Source organism: Phoca vitulina, unplaced genomic scaffold (assembly GCF_004348235.1).
Source record: "Phoca vitulina isolate PV1807 unplaced genomic scaffold, GSC_HSeal_1.0 scaffold2, whole genome shotgun sequence".
Lineage (NCBI taxonomy): Eukaryota > Metazoa > Chordata > Mammalia > Carnivora > Phocidae > Phoca > Phoca vitulina.
This window is the reverse complement of record NW_022589705.1, coordinates 74,416,081-74,437,764: the sequence shown is the minus strand read 5'-3', so window position 1 is coordinate 74,437,764 and position 21,684 is coordinate 74,416,081. Positions and strand designations below refer to the sequence as shown.

Sequence of the window (21,684 nt, the reverse complement as noted above, 5' to 3'; positions counted from 1 at the left end):
TGATTTGATTTTGAAGGGGTGGGTGGTGATGGAGCTAAAAGGAAAGACAAAGAAGAATTAAAGATTATTTATTTATTTATTTGAGAGAGAGAGAATGAGAGACAGAGAGCACGAGAGGGAAGAGGATCAGAGGGAGAAACAGACCCCCCGCTGAGCAGGGAGCCCGATGTGGGACTCGATCCTGGGACTCCAGGATCATGACCTGAGCTGAAGGCAATCGCTTAACCAACTGAGCCACCCAGGCGCCCAACAAAGAAGAATTAAAGGTGATTTAGTTTACTGGACAGAGTGACTGATGGTGCCATTAACTCTGAAAGAAAAACAAAATGAGGAGAGGTTTATAGGTGGTAGTGGGGAAAGGGGTAAAGAGACAGTGAGTGTCAGGTCTAGACGCTGCTATCACTTATGGGAGATGCACCTATAATTTACTAAATGATGCTAAATTTATTTTCACAAACATAGTCTATTGAATTCAAACAAAAACAAAGCCATAAGAGGTAGGAATTATTATCCCTATTTTATAGTAACAAAATAACCTCATTGATGTTAAGAATCTTGCATAAGCCTGAACAGCTATTAAGTGACAGAAGCTGGACTTGAATGAAAGCTGGTCTTGTACTCCAAGAACGCCCCCCCCCGCCCCCCATATACCAAATACCAGGCTTTGACTGGCAGAAGAAGCAGCTAAGAGAACAGGCCTTTGGACTTAAACAAACTTGGACTCAAACGCCAACTCTGCTAATTCTTAGCTGTATGACCTTGAGCAAGTTACTTCACCTTTCAAAGGTCACTTTCTTCCTCAGTATTAGTAATGAGATACTTACTTATTTATTTATTTATTTATTTATTTATTTATTAATTAGAGACAGAGAAAGAGTGTGTGAGAGAGAGAAAGAGCACACATGAGCACGGGTGGGGGCAGTGGGAGAGGGAGCAGAGAGAATCCCAAGCAGACTCCATGCCCAGCGCAGAGCCTGCCTAGGGCCCCATCCCAAGACCCCAAGATCACCCCTAGATCAAGACTCAAGCGAGGGGCGCCTGGGTGGCTCAGTCGGTTAAGCGGCTGCCCTCGGCTCAGGTCATGATCCCAGGGTCCTGGGATCGAGTCCCACATCGGGCTCCCTGCTCAGTGGAGAGTCTGCTTCTCCCTCTCCCTCTGCCTGCGTCTCTGCCTACTTGTGCTCTCTATCTGTCAAATAAATAAATAAAATCTTAAAAAAAAAAAAGACTGAAGCGAAATCAAGAGTCAGCTGCTTAACCGACTGAGTCACCCAGGTGCTCCTAGTAATAAGATTTAAATTAGATGGTATATTTACAGCCCTCGGCAGACACACGGTTGTTCACTATACAGCAGCTCAACTGTCTATTGGTTGAACGTGAGACATACCAGTCAGCGAATTGACAATAAGTACTTCAGATCTGGACTTCAGGAAGGAGTATGGATTTACCTCATGTAATGATGGCTCGGTTAATGAGCTTTTGCCATATAAATTGTTCCACTTTTTCTCCAGTATGACAGACTTTTCACTTAAAAAAATACTAAAAATATGCTCTATTTTTATACTATAATTTTTCAATGCTATGGTTTCAGGCAAAGACACCACTTTACTTGGCACGACAGATTTAGTCAGAGAATATTCCATGAAAAAATTTGAATTGTGCTCCAGATTTAGATGAACACAAATGTTTTGTTTTGTTTTGCATATGTGTACCAAGTGAGAAAAATGAAGTATCTTCTACAATCCTTCAGTCGGTTGTGTGTATATGTTGTTTACATTTTCCTTTTTTTTTCAAGTTTTTATTTAAATTCCAGTTAATTGGGGCACCTGGGTGGCTCAGTCATTAAGCGTCTGCCTTCGGTTCAGGTCATGGTCCCAGGGTCCTGGGGTCGAGCCCCACATCGGGCTCCCTGCTCGGCGGGAAGCCTGCTTCTCCCTCTCCCACTCCCCCTGCTTGTGTTCCTGCTCTCGCTGTGTCTCTCTCTGCCAAATAAATAAATAAAATCTTAAAAAAAAAATTCCAATTAATTAACATATAGTATAATATTAGTTTCAGGAGTAGAATTTAGTACTCTAACACTTACTTACAACACCCAGTGCTCATCACAAGTGCCCTCCTAAATCCCCATCTCCAATTATCTCATCCCCCCTGCCCACCTCCCCTCCAGCACCTCTCAGTGTGTTCTGTACAGTTAAGTCATTTACAGTTTTCAAAGCACTTTTGTAGGTAGCCTTTATTTTACTCTAGGGGTATTTTTCTATGTAATAAATTTACTTTCAAGTGCAATTCAAGTGAAAGATAACCATGAGTCTGAAAAGGTTGAAAAATTGGTGAAAATGGCCAACAAAAGAATATACCTCCTAAAGAATAACTTCCTTGCAGCCCTCCTCACTAACCACATATCACAATCAAGTCTTCTCTTCTTCCTTGATGAATTTAATAAAACTAATTGAATTACATTTTATGGGCAAAAGATATTAACCTTCAAAGAGCTGTTTATTTGAAGGTTAATATGGTATATTACATGGTATACATTAAATATACAATACATTATACGTAATGGTATATATTATAACACGTAAGATATTTAATGTATACCATATAATGGTATATATTTATAATTGTATTATGGTATATAAGTATATTATATGTAATTATAATACATAATTATACTATATTATATATATACTAAACATATAATCATAAATATATATACATAATATAAATAATATATAAATATATGCATAATATAAGTATATACTACATAAATACTATATAATTAATTAATATAATATATTTATATATAAGGTAACATTAACATATTGAATATATTATAAATTATAAACATAATTATAAACATATAATACATAATTATATAGCTTAATGATATGTATATATGTACAATTATGTATTATAGGTTTATAATTATGTTTACATTTTATAATATATTTAATATATTAATGTTATCTTATATATTAATTAATATATTGTATTAGTAACAAATCATACGTTATATAATATATAATAACAGATATATATAATATATAGTAACAAGGCAGATATATATATAATATAATATATAATATATTATTTTAATAGTATATATAATAGGGCGTCTGGGTGGCTCAGTCGTTAAGCGTCTGCCTTCGGCTCAGGTCATGATCCCGGAGTCCCGGGATCAAGTCCCACATCGGGCTCCCTGCTCGGCAGGAAGCCTGCTTCTCCCTCTCCCACTCCCCCTGCTTGTGTTCCTGCTGTCGCTATCTCTCTCTGTCAAATAAAAAAAAAAAAAAAGTATATATAATAATATATAATTATATGTAATTATAATACATAATTGTACTATGTTTTTATTATATAATCTGTAATTGTTATTTATACATTATGATACACTCCATTATGATTATAATATATACCATATTATATTATATATTATATTTATACAATATACCTTTATATAATAGTGTATATGTTATAATATCTTATTATACATTATAAATAATCTGTAATAAATTATAAATTATTGGGGCACCTGGCTGGCTCAGTTGGAAGTGTGTGAGACACTTGATCTTGGGGCCATGAGTTTGAGCCCCACTTGGGTGTAGAGACTTCTTAAATAAATAAATAAACTTTTTAAAAATAATAAATGATAAATTATTATGTAAGTTATACCATTACATAACATATGAATCTATTTCACTGCTTAATATTTATTTTCATTGCTTAATAAATAGATTTCCTTACTTTTTAAAAATTATTTGTATTATCTTGGATTTTTGGTTTTTTTTTAAGATTTTATTTATTTGACACAGAGAGAGAGCACAAGCAGGAGGAGCTGCAGGCAGAGGGAGATGGAGAAGCAGACTCCCCGCTGAGCAGAGAGCCTGACATGGGGCTTGATCCCAGCACCCTGAGATCATGACCTGAGCTGAAGGCAGACACTTAACCGACTGAGCCACCCAGGCATCCCAGGAGTTGACTTTAATCGGTTGACTTTAAGGTATTCAAAAGGGAGATAACTCTGGGTGGGCCTGACCTAATAACTGGGCTTTTTATGAAGGGGCCTAGATGTCAGAGATGGAAGAAGTCGCAGAGATTTGAAACATCTGAGGCTCACCTCTTGGCCATGAAGAAGTAAACTGTCATGTCTAAGAGAGAGCCAGGTGGCAGGAAATAGTGGGTGGCTCCTAGGAATTGAAGGCCTCAGTCCTATGACTGAAAGGAATTGAATTCAGCCATTAACCAATGAGCTTGGAAGAGGACTCCAAGCCTCAGATAAGATGGAAGTCCTGGCTGACATCTTGATTTCAGCTTGATAAGAACAGAGCAGAGGACCAGGTAATCCATGCCCAGATTTCTGACCCACAGAAACTATGGGATAATAAATTTGTGTCATTTTAATCCACTAGGGTTCTGGTAATTTGTTATGCAGCAGTAGAAAACTGGTACAGAAGTGCATAAATTAGCTATTGTCACAATAATCCTACATAACAAATCATCCCAAAACTCGGTGGCTTAAAGGAAGCACCATTTATTTCTCATGAGTCTATGGGTCACCTGGGCAGTTCTTTTGACTGGGACTGGGTTAGGCTAATCTCACTTGAACTTGTTCATGAATCTATAAACACCTGCTGGGTTTGCTGGGGGTTAGCTAGTCTAGAATGACCTTGGATGAGATGACTTGGCTCCAATCCACATGGTCTCTCATCTTCCAACAGGCTAGCTGTGTTTGTTTTCATTGTAGTGGCAAGGTTAAAGAGAGGAAGAAAAAACATATAAGCAACTTTCAATTGCTTGCATCAAATTTGTTACTGTTCCATTGACAGAAGCAAGTCATATGAGATGAGAAATGAAAATATGTCCACACAAAGACTTGTAAAAAGTGTTTATAGTAGCTTTATTCATAAGAGTCAACAACTAGAAGCAACTGAAATGTCTATCAATAATAGAATAAACAAATTGTGGCACACTCACAAAATGGAATATTACTCAGCAATAAAAGAATGAATTACTGGTATAAGTAACAATGTAGATGAACATCAAAACCATTATGATGAGCCAAAAATGTGAGACACAAAAGAGTACATATGAATAATTCCATTTATATGAAGTCGGAAAACAGGTAAAGCTAATCCATGGTGATGGAAATCAAGCTAACAGTTGTCTAAAGGGGATAGGGATTGAGTGGAAGGGGGCAAGGGGGCACTCTCTAGTGGAAAGGTGCTTTATCTTGATCAGGGTAGTGTGTATTCATATACACAGGTATATGAATTTATCAAATTCATTAAATTGTACATTTTAGATCTATGCATTCACTATAGCTAAACTTTTCCTTAAAAAATAAATAAGCAGGGGCGCCTGGGTGGCTCAGTCATTAAGCGTCTGCCTTCGGCTCAGGTCATGATCCCAGGGTCCTGGAATCGAGCCGCGCATCGGGCTCCCTGCTCTGTGGGAAGCCTGCTTCTCCCTCTCCCACTCCCCCTGCTTGTGTTCCCTCTCTCGCTGTCTCTCTGTCAAATGAATAAATAAAATCTTAAAAAATATAAATAAATAAATAAATAAATAAATAAATAAATAAACAAACAATGATTTAGTGGAAAGAACATAAGTTTTGGTGTTAAAAAGCTTTTAATTTTTGAAATTTAATTTTATTTAACTTAAATTAATGAACATATAGTGTATTATTAGTTTCAGAGGTAAAAAGCCTTGAATTTTTACTTCCTACCTGCATTTTTACTTCCTACCTGCATTTTTACTTCCTACCTGTGCAAAGTCACTTAATCTTCATATGTCTCAGTTTTTTTCATCTATAAAATGAGAAATTTGCATACCTCAGTGGTTTTTTTATTGTGGTAAAATATGCATAACATAAATGTATCATTTTAATGATTTTTTTTAAGATTTTATTTTTAAGTAATCTCTACACCCAACATGGGGCTTGAACTCACAATCCCAAGATCAAAAGTCACATGCTCCACCAACTGAGCCAGCCAGGTGGCCCTCATTATAATGATTTTAAAGTGTACAGTTCCACAGTAATAAATACATTCATATTGTTCTGCAACCATCAACATCATCCAGCTTCATAACTTTTTTATCTTTCCCAACCAAACCATTGTACCCATTAAACACTAAATATCCATTACCCTCTCTTCCCAGGCCCTGGGATTTACACTTCTATTTCCTGTATGTATGAATTGGACTATTTCAGATACCTCATATAAGTGGAATCATACAATATTTGTCCTTTTGCCATTGGCTTTTTTCACATAGTATAGTTCTTCAAGTTTCATCCATGTTGTGAAGTGTGTCAAAATTTCCTTCCTTTTAAAGGCTGAATAATAGGGGAGCCTGGGTGGCTCAGTCGTTAAGCGTCTGCCTTCAGCTCAGATCATGATCCCAGAGTCAGGGGATGGAGTCCCGCATCGGGCTCCCTGTTCAGCTGGGAGCCTGCTTCTCCTTCTCCCACTCCCCATGCTTGTGTTCCCTCTCTTGCTGTGTCTCTCTCTGTCAAGTAAATAAATACAATCTTAAAAAAAAAAAAAAGTCTGCTTTCAGCTCAGGTCATGATCCCAGGGTCCTGGGATCGAGCCCCACATCAGGCTCCCTGCTCGGCGGGAAGCCTGCTTCTCCCTCTCCCCCTCCCCCTGCTTGTGTTCCTTCTCTCGCTGTGTCTCTCTCTGTCAAATAAATAAATAAAATCTTTAAAGATAAATAAATAAATAAAGGCTGAATAATTTTTAATTATATTGATGTACTACATTTTTTTAAATACATTCATCCGTTGATGGGCACTTGGGTTGCTTCTACTTTTTGGCTATTATGAATACTGTTGCTATGAACATAGGGATACAAATATCTGTTTAAGCCCCTGCTTTCACTTCTTTTGGGCATATATCCAGAAGTAGATATGCTGGGTCATATAGTAATTCTATGTTTAATTTTTTGAGTAATTGCTATACCCTTTTCCACAGTGGCTGCATCATTTACATTCTCACCAGCAATGTACACAGGTTCCAGTTTCTCTACATCTTCACTAACATTCATTTTCTGTTTGTTTGTTTTTTTACAATAGCCGCTCTCATGTATGTGAAGTGATATCTTACTGTGGGTTTTTTGGTTTTTTGTTTTTTAAGATTCTATTTATTTGACAGAGAGACACAGAAAGAGAGGGAACACAAGCAGGGGGAGTGGGTGAGGGAGAAGCGGCTTCCCGCTGAGCAGGGAGCCTGATGTGGGGTTCGATCCCAGGACCCTGGGATCATGACCTGAGCCAAAGGCAGACGCTTAATGACTGAGCCACCCAGGTGCCCCTTACTGTGTTTTTGATTCACCTATTCCAATGACGAGTGATGCTGAGCATCTGTTCTTAAGCTTATTGGCTATTTGTATATCTTCTTTGGACAACTGTTCAAGTCCTTTGCTCATGTTTTAATTGGGTGCTTGTTGTTGTTGTTGAGTTGTAAAAGTTCTTTATATATTCTGGATATCCATCACTTACCAGGTATAGGATTTGCAAATATTTTATCCTATTCTGTGGGTTGTCTTTTCACTCTGTTGATAGTATCCTTTGATAAACAAGTTTTAATTTTGATGAATTCCAACTTATCTATTTTTTCTTTTGTTAGTTATCCTTTTGGTGTCATATCTAAAAAATGGTTCCATATCTATTGTCATGAAGTTTTTCCCTTATGTTTTGTTCTAGAAGTTTTATAGTTTTAGCTCTTATGTTTAGGTCTTTGATCCATTTTGAGTTAATTTTTGTGTATGGTTATAAGATAAGGGTCCAATTTCATTCCTTTGCATGTGGATATCCAGTTTTTTCAACACCATTGGTTGGAAAGACTATCTTTTTCCCATTGAATGAGAAATGGCACACCCTTGACCCATATATGCAAGGTTTTCTTTCTGAGCTTTCCAATCGATTCCATTGTTCTGTATGTCTGATTTATGCCAGTACCACATTATTCTAATTATTGTAGCTTTGTAATAAGTTTTAAAATCAGAGATTATGAGTACTCCAGGTTTATTTTTCTTTTTCAAGACTATTTTGGGTATTTGGGGTCCCCTGAGATTCTACACGAATTTTAGGCTGAGTTATTCTAGTTCTGCATAAAAAGTCATTGGGATTTTGATAGGGATTGCACTGAATCTGTAGATCACTTTGGATAATATTGCCATCTTAACAGTATTAAGCCTTTAAATCCATGAATGTGGGATGTTTCCATTTATTTATGTCTTATTTAATTTCTTTCAGAAACGTTTTGTAGTTTTCATTGTACAAGTCTTTAACTTCCTTGGTTAATTTTTAGGTATTGTTTTCTTTTTGATGCTATTGTAAAAGGAATTGTTTCTGTAATTTCCTTTTCAGATTGTTCAATGTTAGTATATAGAATTGCAACTGATTTTTGTGTGTTGACTTTGTATCCTGCTACTTTGCTGAATTCCCTTATTCTAACAATTTTTTTGAGGAATCTTTGGGGTTTTCTACAAATAATATCATATCATCTGTGAACAAGAACTTCATTTCCAATTTGGATGCTTTTGATTTATTTTTCTTGCCTAATTGCTCTATCTAGGGTTTCCATTACTACATTGCATTTAGTAGTAAAAGTGGGCATGCTTGCCTGGTTTCTGATCTTAGAGGAAAAGGTTTTAGTTTTTTACCATTGGATATGATGTTTGTTGTGAGTTTTCATAGGTAGCCTATATTATGTTGAGATAGTGTCCTTCTATTCTTAGTTTGTTGAGTGTTTTTATCACGAAAGGGTATTTTACCTGTCAAATGCTTTTTCGGTATCAATTGAAATGATCATGTGGTTTTTTTTCCCTTTCATTCTATTAAAGTGGTATATTACATTGATCAATTTTTTTTTTTTAAGATTTTATTTATTTGACAGAGAGAGACACAGCAAGAGAGGGAACACAAGCAGGGGGAGTGGGAGAGGGAGAAGCAGTCTTCCCGTGGAGCAGGGAGCCCGATATGGGGCTCTATCCTAGGACCCTGGGATCATTACCTGAGCCGAAGGCAGACGCTTAATGACTGAGCCTCCCAAACGCCCCTAAATTGATTGATTTAATATGTTGAACCATCCTTGCATTTCAGGAATAAATCCCACTTGGTCATGTTCATAATCCTTTTAACATGCTGTTGAATTCAGTTTGCTTGTATTTCATTGAGGATTTTTGCTTCAGTGTTCATAAAGGATATTGGTCTATAGTTTTCTTTATCATAGACTCTTTGGTTTAGATATCAGGGTAATGCTGACCTAAAAAATCAGTTAGGAAGTGTTCATTCCTCTTCAGTTTTTTGGAAGAATTTGAGCAGGACTGATGTTAATTCTGTAAATGTAAATGTTTAGTGGAATTCACCAGTGATGACATCTGGTCCTGGGCTTTTCTTTGTTTCTATTTTTGTAATTACCGATTCAAATTTTCCATATTTTCTTATTCTCACTTTTTAAAAAGATTTTTAAGTAATCTCTGCACCCAAAGTGGGGCTTGAACCCAGAAACCCAAGATCAAGAGTCATACATTCCATCGACTGAGCCAGCCAGGTGCCCCATTAGATTTTCTTTTTTCTTTTTTTTTAAGATTTTGTTTATGTTTATTTTTTAATTTTTTTTAAAGATTTTATTTATTTAGGGCGCCTGGGTGGCTCAGTTGGTTGGGCGACTGCCTTCGGCTCAGGTCATGATCCTGGAGTCCCGGGATCGAGTCCCACTTCAGGCTCCCTGCTCAGCGGGGAGTCTGCTTCTCCCTCTGACCCTCCTCCCTCTCATGCTCTCTGTCTCATTCTCTCTCTCGCAAATGAATAAAATCTTAAAAAAAAATTTAAAAAAAAGATTTTATTTATTTGACTGAGAGAGACACAGCGAGAGAGGGAACACAAGCAGGGGGAGTGGGAGAGGGAGAAGCAGGCTTCCCGCTCTGCGGGGCTCAATCCCAGGACCCTGGGATCATGACCTGAGCCGAAGGCAGACGCTTAACGACTGAGCCACCCAGGTGCCCCAAGATTTTGTTTATTTATTTGAGAGAGAGAGAGAGAGCACAAGCAGGGGGAAGGAGCAGAGTCAGAGGGAGAAGCAGATTCCCCGCCAAGCAGGGAGGCCAATGCGGGGTTTGATCCCAGGACTCTGGGATCATGACCTGAGCTGAAGGCAGATGCTTAACTGACTGAGCCACCCAGGCACTCCCACCATCAGATTTTCTATTCATTATTCAGTCTTGGCAGGTTATGTCTTTAGGAATTTGTCCATTCCTAGGTTATCCAATTTATCAGCAGATGATTGTTCACTTTTATGATCCTTTTTATTCCTGTAGAATTGGTTGTTATGTCCCCATTTTCATTTCAGATTTTAGTTATTTGAGCCTTCTCTCTCTCTCTTTTTTTTTTCCTTAGTCAATCTAGCTAAAGGTTTGTCAATTTTGTTTTTCTTTTGCAAGAACTAACTCTTGGTTTTGTTGACTTTCTCTCACAAGGTGTTTGTGGGGATCAAATAAGATGACGTGATACCAATTCCTACAGAAGAAATACAAAGGGTCAAGAGTCATATTTTAAAGAGTTCTGCCTCATTAAATAATTCAAAGAAATTAGGTTAACAGTAAGATACCATTTTATCAAATCAGCATAGTTAGAGACAGAACCCAACGAGAAGTCAACCCCTTGTGTGTGGGTTTAGTTACTAAAAGGAAACACTTAGGGGGGCCTCCAGGACATTGGTAATATTTTATTTTATTGACCTGGGAGCTGGTTTCATGTTTTAAAAATTCATCAAGCAATGCGGAGTTATTGTTTACCGGGTACAGCCTTTCAGTTTTGCAAGATGAGAATTCCTGAGTCGGATGGTGGTGATGGTTTCAGAACGATGTGAATGTACTTAAGGTCAAAGAATTATATACTTAAAAATGGTAAGATGGTAAAATTTATATTACGTGTATTACACCACAATATTAAAAGTTTATTGAGCTATATCTTTAAAATTTGTACACTTTTATGCATATAAGTTATATTTTAATTATTAAAAAATATAGTAGGGCACCTGGATGGCTCCGTCAGTTAAGTGTCTGCCTTTGGCTCAGGTTATGATCCTAGGATCCTGGGATCAAGCCCCGTGTTGGGCTCCGTGCTCAGCGGAGAGCCTGCTTCTCCCTCTGCCTGCCGCTCCCCCTGCTTGTGCTTTCTCTCTCTGACAAAAAATAAATAAAATCTTTAAAATAAAAAATATTTCAGATGTTTGCAAAACAATGCAGAAAAGGACATTTACTCTTAAAACAGCAAAAACTGGAAACCACTTACATGTCCTGTAAAAGTGGACCAGTTAAAACGTTTATGTTGGAGCCACACAGTAGAATATATAAAGCCATCAAAAATGCTGTAGATCAATCTTTATCAGCATGGTAATATATGTATGCTACATCAAGTAAAACAATTAGAAGATAAATATGAAAGATACAAAAAGCAGCAAAAAATTTTCTTCTTCTTCTCTGACTTTCTTTAAGGAACATGAAATTGCCTTTCTAATAAGACATACAGTAGGGAATAAAAAACAACAGCGCCTGCTCCTTTCATTTGAAAAGTAATCACTGGCTGCTCACTGCCTGTATTAGTCAGGGTTCTTTTTCAAAACAGAATTAATGGGATGTGTATATAGATAGAGAGAGCTTCATTTTAAGAAATTTGCTCATGCGATTATGGAGGCTGGCAAGTTCAAAATGTGCAGGGTAAGTTAGCAGGCTAGAGACCCAAGGAAGAGCCAGTGTAACAGTTCAGGTACCAAGCTGTCAGCAGGCAAAATTCCCTTTTACCTGGAGGGATGAGGTAGTGTCAGTCTTTGTTCTTTAGGGTCTTCAACTGATTAGATGAGACCCACCCAAATTATGGAGGATAATCCGCTTACTCATAGTCCACTGAATTTTTTTTTTAAGATTTTATTTATTTATTTGAGGAGGAGAGAGAGAGAGAGCATGTGCACAAAAGCAGGGGGGAGGGACAGAAGGAGAGGGAGAAGCGGACTCCCCACTGAACAGGAAGCCCAACACAAAGCTCGATCCCAGGACACTGAGATCATGACCTGAGCCAAAGGCAGACACTTAACTGACTGAGCCACCCACCCTGTTTTTTTTTTAAAAAGAAGATTTTATTTATTTATTTATTTTGAAAGAGAGAGAGCCTGTGTGTGCAAGTGAGTGGGGGGGGGCAGAGGGAGAGGGAGAGAATCTCAAGTGGACTCCATGCTGAGTGCAGAGCCAAAAGCAGAGCTGAACGCAGGGCTCTATCGCATGACCCTGAGATCATGACCTGAGCCAAATTCAAGAGTCAGACACTCAACTGCCTGAGCTACCCAAGTGCTCTTCCACTGAATTAATTGTTAATCTCATCCAACAAACAGAAATATGCAGAACAATGTTTGACCAAATATGTGGGAATCATAGCCTAGCCAAGTCGACACATAAATTAACCATCACATTACCATTCTGTAGGGCTTGACTATGGGCTCTGATGAGAGGTAGAAGAAAAAGACAAAAGGTAGCTCTCTCGGCCATTTGAGTGTTTCCAGGTTACATGGACTTCCCACATGGAAGCCAGCATGCCCACAAACTCTTTCAATCTGCTTTAGTTAAGTTTTCACAAACCAATTTTCTGAAATAGTTCTAGTCCAGATCACCAATGACCTTCCAATTCCATAATCAATTTTTGGGCCTCATCTTACTTGTCTTCTCAGTAACATTTGACAAGTTGGTAATTGATCCTCTCTTTTGAAATACTCTTGGTCTCTGAGACTGCACTCTCTCCTGGTTTTCCTGCTACTTTAATTGATACTCTTTCTCTTCCTGAGTTACAAATGTTGGAGTGCTTCAGGGCTCAGTTTAATTTACTTTCTCTAACCAGTCTTATGGCATGTACTGATGACTCCCACATTCCTATCTCTAGCCCTGTTATCTCTCCTGAGCTTTCCCACTTCACCAGACCTTCTGGGGGATCTCCAGGGACTTTATTGCATAGGGTTGCCCTGAAGGAACTTAGGTTCTCACAGAGGTGAAGTGGCCTACCTAAGGTTCCACAATTAGAGATGGAATCAGAACAAAAACTACAGTTTTTCTGAAATTCATTCTAGGTCTTTCCCACTTCATCAGACCTTCTGGGGGATCTCCAGGGACTTTATTGCACAGGGTTGCCCTGAAGGAATTTAGGTTCTCAAAAGTCATGTCAAGTCCCCATAGTTGGCTTTTAGTTTCTTGAAGTCTGAGTTTGGGTGGGGACAATTAATGAGTTCAAGTTGAGACATATTTGCAGTAATTGGAGTCTACACAAATTTGGTAACTCTCCTCTGTGCTCCCTATCATGCTGTACATTTATCTTTCTCATAACAACTCGTTTATCTAATTATATGTCCATCTTAGCCATTATCTCATTTATCTTGTCACCTCTAATTTCTGGCATGTGCCAGGTTCATAAATAAGTAAATTATGTTAAATCATCATGCAGTGGCTATGAGGTTCTAGAGCTCAGGGAAGGGTATGGATTGATGTCAGCAGAAGCAGCTAATGACTTATGTGATGGATGAGCTCCCATTCGAGTAAATTCCCATCTTTCAGGTCCTGTAAGCCTAGTGTGCTCCCATCTCTTGAGCATATCTTACATACCCAGTAAACATTCATGCCTTAGTAGGTCTTTTAGGGTGCCTGGACCCAATTCCAGGGGTAAGTTCTCCCCCTTCCTCCCACAACACCAAGCAATTCAGAGACACAAGAAAGGTATTTGAGAATTCAACTCAATTCTGACACTATCTACCCAAAGGTAGAATCCGATGCCACAGGTTAAGGTTTTAGTCCTACAAGACTGCCCTCTACTCTCCACTTCAGACACCAATCACAAGACACAGCCTATTACCTGGGCTTTTGACTGACAGGCTATGGATTGGAGGTTCCAACAACCTCCTCCTTAGGTTCAATTAATTTGCTAGAATGGCTCACAGAACTTAGGGAAACATTTACATTTACCAATTTATTAAAGGATATGATAAAGGTTATGAATCAACAGCCAGATGAGGAGATAAGTAAGTTTAGGTTTCCAACAAAGAAGCCTCTGTCCTTATGGAGCTTGGGGCCTAGGTTGATGGCATATGTATGTATTCTGGTTCCCCAAGCATGGAAGCACTCTGAAAAGGAGCACAAAGCTAACCTACTAGGCTTTTATGGAGATGTCATTAAATCGTCATGATTGACTAAGTCATGGGCCATTGGCTAATTCAACCTCTAGTCCCTCTCACTTCTCTGGAGGTTAGGGGGTGGGACTGAAAGTTGTCCAGCAGACAACCCAACCCCACCTTCAGGTGCTTTTTAAAAGCCACTCATTAACATGACAAAAGACACATTTACCACAATCAACACTTAGGAAATTCCAAGGGTTTTGGAAGCTCTGAGCCAGAAACAAAGAAGACTACATATATATAGTCTTTTTTTTTTTTTTTTTAAGTAGGCTCTATGCCCAACATGGGGCTTGAACCCACAACCCCAAGATCAAGAGTTGTATGTTCCACCGACTAAGCCAGCCAGGCACCCCTAAATAAATATTTCTTATAATAAATCATAATATCACAGTGGAGGTTTTTTTTTTTTACAGTGAATCATTTTTTAGTGAAGGGAAATGGGGAAGACATCTTGTTCACATGAGGGCAATGTAGTACACTTGAAATAATACACATGAGGACATGATACACTTGAGATTTTTATAAAGGACAGTCACTGAAAAAAATTGAATTGAAAATGTGGACAATCTACTAATAAAAGTTACAGTAAACTTGTCATAAGGAATCTAAGTAACTTCAAATCAGTAACACTTTTTTTTTTTTAAGATTTTATCTATTTATTTGTCAGAGAGAGAGAGCACAAGCAGGGGGAGTGGCAGGCAGAGGGAGAAGCAGGCTCCTGGCTGGGCAAGGAGCCCTATGTGGGACTCGATCCCAGGACCCTGAGATCACGACCTGAGCTGAAGGCAGATGCTTAACTGATGGAGCCACCCAGGTGACCCTCAGTAACACTTTTCATCTAATTTCTGCATGCTACTTTTTTGAAAAAGGACAAACAAAATGTCCCTTATTTCTCCAATGTATGTCAAAATATGGAGTCAGGAAAGATTTAGTCCAAACTCCCACACCTTCTGTTAGAGAGTAAGAATCACTGGTGTCTGACTTGATGGCTTGGTGGTACCACAAAATTTTGGAGTTTTCAAATCTCCAAATCAAGATTAAATTTTTTTTCTGTGTCAAATCACTATGTTATACGTCTTAAACTAATGTAACATTGTATGTTAATTATAGCTGAATAATAATAAATAAATAAAATAAATAACATTTAAAAATTCTATTTTGAATAGTTTTTATTTGAATCATATAATCATACTTCAAATTTTTGAATTTTTTTATGACATGAATGTTAACTGTCAGTTAAACTGAATATTCTCCCTTTTTCCTACCATTTTTACTAGGTAGGCTTTTATTTTATTTGTATTTAAGTGTTCAGTCCTCTTAACCATTCTCTTCAGACACATGTGTCATGAAAGCTGAAAAGTTTCCATGGTCTTTCTTACTATTATTTTTTATTCTTCAAAAAGATAAAGAAATATATTTTATTACTTGCTTTAATTTCAGTTTTTCCATTGTCCTCATTTTGGAATGAGAATCTCTACATTGTTTCTTTTTTTTTAAAAGATTTTATTTATTTATTTGACAGAGAGAGACACAGCGAGACAGGGAACACAAGCAGGGGGAGTGGGAGAGGGAGAAGCAGGCTTCCCGCCGAGCAGGGAGCCCGATGCGGGGCTCGATCCCAGGACCCTGGGATCATGACCTGAACTGAAGGCAGGCGCTTAACTACTGAGCCACCCAGGCATCCCTGAAGGTCATTCTTTAAGTCAGAATTTTGTACATAATGGCCTGGTGTTCTGAAAAGGAAATAAGCATTATTTCCTCCATTTTAGGATAAGAAAAACAAGGGCTATCCTTTAACAAAAGAATTCATCTTCTCCAGTTTCTGAGGGCTTGGGTTTGGTTTGAAGAGAAGCAGTAGACCAGATATCTGGGTCTTCATTACTCAAAGGGCAGTGTCAAATTGGAATATCAATTTTTTTTTCTTTTTGTTTCTTCTTCTCTCCATGCCCATTGGTACAAAGGCAAATACTCAAAACAGTGAGATTAAATTGGGATATATCTCTATAGCAGTCATAAAAAATGACAGAATCAAAGAAATCTAGAATTGGAAATAATAGAGTATTCCAATAGAATTGGAAATGCCAAGGGATGGCATATGTGATGGATGATGTTGCTTCCACCCTTCATCAGTGGCAGACATCACCAATCAATTATTGAATCTAAATGTGGCCCAACAGATATTTTCTACACAATGCCCCCAGCGGCCATTACCAAGTAAGTGGAGCTGTCAATGAGGCCCTACCTAAGGTATTCTAATCATTTAACATTATGAGAACACTGAGGCCAATAAAGGTAAGGGGACTGGCTCATAGTCACTCAGTGGCTGACAGAGAACCCCTATTCTTTTTTTTTAAGATTTTATTTATTTATCTGAGAGAGTGAGAGAGAAAGAGAGAGAGAGAGAGCGTGCGTGTGCAGGAGCAGGGGGAGGGGCAGAGGGAGAGGGAGAAGCAGACTCCCCACTGAGCAGGGAGCCTGATGCAGGGCTCAGTCCCAGGACCCTGAGATCATGATCTGAGCTGAAGGCAGATACTTAACCGACTGAGCCACCCAGGCGCCCCTAATTGTGGAATTCTTGAAACTATCCCACCAGGTAGCAGGGAAAGAAGGATGGTGTCCCTCTACAAGCAGCATTCCACAACAGGGGACACCCAACTTCCTCTCAAGTTCTCACAACCAGTGTTAAGAAGTTCTTAAAGATTTTTATTTTTATTATTTATTTGACAGCGAGAGAGGGAACACAAGCAGGGGGAGTGGGAGAGGGAGAAGCAGGCTTCCCGCTGAGCAGGGAGCCTGATGTGGGGCTCGATCCCAGGACCCTGGGACCATGACCTGAGCCAAGGGCAGACGCTTAACGACTGAGCCACCCAGGCGCCCCAAGAAGTTCTTCAGAAACTAACCAACTAACTAACTAACTAACCAACTAAAGTAGCCCTCCTCCGGTCACTTTTTATCCCAACACCCTGTTATACTTTCTTTTCAACATCCTCTGATTTTATCTAATGTATCTAAATGTTCAATTTTGTTTTAAACATATTTTAATCTAATGGATAGAATTTCTCTAGGTAATAACCTCTTTTGGGAAGAAACTCCAAGTCTTTTACAGCTGATCTCTACCTCTGCACATGTCCCTAAGATGGCATCTGCATGTATGAGCTGTTAATGTGTGGAAGAAGCTTGAGACCTTGGATGCATTTGGTGTCCTTGTACTATATTTTGACTTCTCTGGATGCACAGCAACCTATTGGTCAGTGAGTGGTGTATCTTGTAGCCAGGCCTCTCTAAGCTTATTAAGAGCCTGGAAGCAAACCCTATCTCTTCCTGAGGTCTGGGTGTTACTACTTTTTGTTCTAGGTTGGATGAGATCTACAGAGCTACTTCCCCCTATACTTGCCAGGTAATCTCATGGCTACCTTCCCTATGCCTCCCCAGGGCGTGTGAGAACTTCTGGATACATTCTAAATCACAGTGGGGTTATGGGCCACTCACGTGCAGAACTTCTTCCAAGTCCCTGTATCAAATTTTGTATATGGAAGTTTGTGTTCTACTTCTTTAAAAAATTTCCTCCCTGCCCCCATCACATAAGCTTCAAGACCCACGAAAATTCGATTCACCCCTAACTGACAGACACTCTGAGGGGCTCAATGCAGGCCTTCTCTCTTTTCCCAATTGCACAAGGCCATTACTTTTATTTGTATGTGGCTGTTTGCCTATTGGTGTGGATACAGTCTGCAAATCATCTCTACCTGGAATTCCAAACAGAAGCAAAACAAAAGTGCTTTCTATTTGAAGAGCTAGAGTAGGAAGACAGTGGCATTTGTCTCTCAATCACTGCCTCTCTTTTCCTTCTTCTTCCCTCCACTCTTTAAGAGTCAGGCTTTTCTTTTACTTCCCTATGTCACAGCTTCATGGCTTATCTTAGAAGAAAGGAGCATCTCTTCCGGAGTTTGGGAGAAATGAGATTCTTACTATGTGCTGAATTTTGTAAGTTAAATAGAATTAAGGAAATTTAGCAAATTCTTTTTCTCTCCACTAAGACTATTCTACTCTCTCCTGATTAGGGAAGTAAGTCTCAGAGCTCTACTTCAGGCAAGAGTCTATGAAGGAACATGATTTAAAGAAGAAAATTAAAATGAATCAGCTTGATATTTGCAAAGTATTATACCATTATACTCTCCTTTTTTTTAAAAAAGAAGTCAGAAAATTGGATTTGTACATGACATAATCCCATTTTAAACATTGGCATATATTTTAAAAAATAAAAAATTTAGAATATATAAAATAATATATTCTTATGATGCTAGGAATCAAAAGGGTTCTAAGAGATTTAGAAATATTAACTAATTCTCCCAACAACCCGTTTTACAGATGAGGAAACTGAGGCATTGAGCAAGTAACTTGACCAAGATCACATAGCTATACATGGTGCAAACCAAATACATGTCTGTGGGGAAGATTTGTCTGCAAGGCACCCAATCTGGAACCTCTAGTTTATATTTGAATAAGCTAGAAAGAAAAGCCTTTGAATTCTGGCTTGGTTTCTCTGCTGAATGACCTTGTACTAGTCACTTAACCTCTAGAAATCCCTCTGTAAAATTAGGATAATGTGATTAACCTTGCAGTGCTCACTAAGTGTTGGTTTTCTTTTTTTTTCTACTTCTTATATGGATGATTGCACTGAACATTCATGATATGCTTGTATATTACCTGAAATGCACAAATCTTGCCTATTGTTCAAGACCCAACATATTCCTAATACTTCTAGAAATAGTCTGCTACAGAAGACAGTGCTAGGCTTGGGGTCAAGATGCTTGTTCCAGTCCTGGTGCTGTTATTAATCCTTTTTGTGAATGCACACAAGTTTCTGAGCCTCAGTGGCTCTATCTTTACAATGTGGAGTTGGATTAAATCAGTGGCTTTCAACTGTTTTGCGATATGCTACATTTCTCTAATGGTGGGAAGGGGCATGGAAGAGAGAGGACAAGGGGAAGGATGGGTGAGCAGTTTATGGGTTTCCATCTCCACTACAAATTTAGCAACTCTATTTTAAGCTGTCAGATTTTATTAGATGGGAGTATTCCACTGCCAGTAAAACAGGTGGAAACCACTAGACCTTTCATGTACCCACATTCTCTAAAACTCTTTTCTTGGTTTCTCTGTTTATTTCCTTTTTGTCCTAAACATGGAACTAAAGGGTCTGACATGTTTTAAAAATTCCAGCTGAAATACACATTCTTTTGTCCTTTTCTCTTTTCTACCAAAAAGTGAAATTAAAGATGAAGAGGCCTAAACAAGGACCAGCATGGATACTTCCAGCAATTTCACAGATAGTTTCCAGCAAAATGTGATGGATTAGGAAACTTTTCAGTTTCAAAAAGCTACCAAGTGACACACAAAAGTCATAAATTATCTCTCATTATCTTGTGATTTTAGGAGTTGCTCATTTGCATTTGAATGTTTCTTGCTGTGGGGGAATGACCTTCAAGAGGCAGCTTCTTTGTATTTCTTACTTGATTGTCTTTAAGCTATTATTATGAACTCTGTTAGAGCAATTTTTCTCCACCTGAGGCTAAGGAACTGGAAGGTATGAAGAGGAATAAATCAAGCCCCCATTCTCTTCAGTCTTCTTCAGCTTCCATTTTAAGGCAAGATAGACCCAAATTTACTTCCCTGTTTTCTGCTTGGAAATAAGATGGTCATCCTTTAAGTCAGAGTCTCAAAGCTTCTTGAATGGAGATGAATAAGGACACACAATATCTGCAAATCATCACACGTCTTCAGAGACGAATTAAATATTCTTGCAGTATCATGGACCTTCCATTTCTGATCCCCTAGATGAAAACTGATTTATCTTTTGCTTTGAAGACAGGTTGGTACATTGAAAAGCCTGGAAGGCTGTTGCTCAAATCTTGATTCTAAATTCACACCAGCATTTAGGCGCCTTGAGGCAAATTACTTTTCTGGACCAGGCAGCAATTTTACCATTGGGAGTATTGGAGTAGATGCTTCCTGAGATTCTTCTCGATTTAGATATTCTAAGGACAAATTACTATTGAGGAAGTAACCTCCAGTTGTTGGTTTGGTCTTCAAAAACACTACAGGATTTGATTTTGAGGTTAGGCTGTCAGAGTTGACCCTTAATATTCCATGCCCTTTCTCCAGATCAGGCTATCTAAAGGAAGTAAAGCTGGGTCTCCTTGAGATGACTGGCTTGTTCCCTCATTCGTTGGGATTCTTCATGTTCAGAGGTCCACTGAGAACTTCAGGTCACCATCATTTTCCCTTTACAATGGTATCTCCATAGTCAGGTGTAAGATGATGATCTGGACCCCTCACTGACATTTCACCCAATTCTCCAGATAGTCATTTCATTAATTTCTTTCATTCCTCCTTCATCACTGCGTCATGGCCCCTTTAAGGCAGCGGCCATAGTTGAGTGGTGGGAGCAGCTGCTGGCAGCAAAGAGACTTGCAGGATTTGGCCTACCCTTGGCCACTCACCGCGCACGCTCAGGACCGGGGGCTTGGTGGGAAAGGAAGGAGGGGCTTAAGGTGCGCCTGCGCATCTGGGGCGCGCGCAAGGGGCTGGTTTGGTGATCCCTTTAAGAAACCGCAGGCGGAGGAATTTCTCTGAGAGAAAATAATCCTACTCACGGGGCCCCTTGGAGGCCATTAACCCCCCGAGTCCCGGCCCCCCCTTTCCCGGGCAGGCCCTACCGCCCACGCGCGCACCCGTGGGATCTCTGGATCTCCGACCCGGCGCGCGGCATCCGCCCCCTCCCCACTCTCAGCGCCAGGCCCGGCCGGGTTCGGAGAAGCTGCCGCGAGGCGGCCGTGCCTGCAGTGTGGGCGGGGGCCGGGGGCCCGAGAGGTTCCGCCGCCACCGCGCCGGGAGCCGCAGCGGTTCCGAGCGGGGCCCAACATGGCGGAGAGAGAGGTGGAGTCCGGCCCCCGAAAGAGGGTAGGTGAGGTGAGGCAGAACTCGGGCGGCGGGCGGCGGGGGGCGGGGCGGGAGTCGCGTCCCGGGGCCGGGAATGGGCCAAGCGCAGGCTCGTGGAGGGGTCGTCGAGGCCCGGTTGGGGGGCGGTTGCGGGCAGGACTGAGGCAACCTTGGGTCAGGAGCGCGCTGGAGAGTGGTCCTTCGGCAGGTGGGACAAAGATTTGCTGCTGGTTAGGAGGGGGAGGGGCGGGGGTTGTTGTTTGCTTTTTTTTTCCCCCCAGCACTGGGGGTGGGTTATGTGGGCAAGGGGAGGGAAGGTGTCACATTCATAAGTGCATCTTTAGTAAATCAGAGTCTCGAAGTTTAACTGGGGAGAGGTCAGGTGGGGGTGGTAGTGGTAGTGGCGGGAATAAGTCGTGGACGGGTCTCAGGAGGAATAACCTGGAGGGTTTTTCAGTAACACCATCGCGAATTCATTTTCCTACCTCCTTTCCCCTCCCCCCATAACCGTTATCAAGACCAAGGTGGAGGT

At 39.8% G+C, this 21,684-nt stretch overlaps 1 protein-coding gene across 5 annotated transcripts in view; it reads left to right on the top strand.

The window, feature by feature from the left end:
• The first annotated feature begins 20,837 nt into the window (after positions 1 to 20,837).
• The window catches only part of ZMYM4 (zinc finger MYM-type containing 4), a 135,375-nt gene continuing 134,528 nt past the window's right edge, over positions 20,838 to 21,684 (top strand). For 2 of the 5 annotated variants that reach the window (XM_032388101.1, XM_032388081.1), the window contains exon 1: positions 21,036 to 21,173. In XM_032388101.1, coding sequence (XP_032243992.1) covers positions 21,135 to 21,173 — 39 coding nt within the window. In that variant the 5' untranslated portion in view covers positions 21,036 to 21,134. Of the gene's footprint in view, positions 21,174 to 21,684 lie in introns of all 5 variants that reach the window. The other 3 variants (XM_032388127.1, XM_032388090.1, XM_032388110.1) reach the window with 2 other exon arrangements.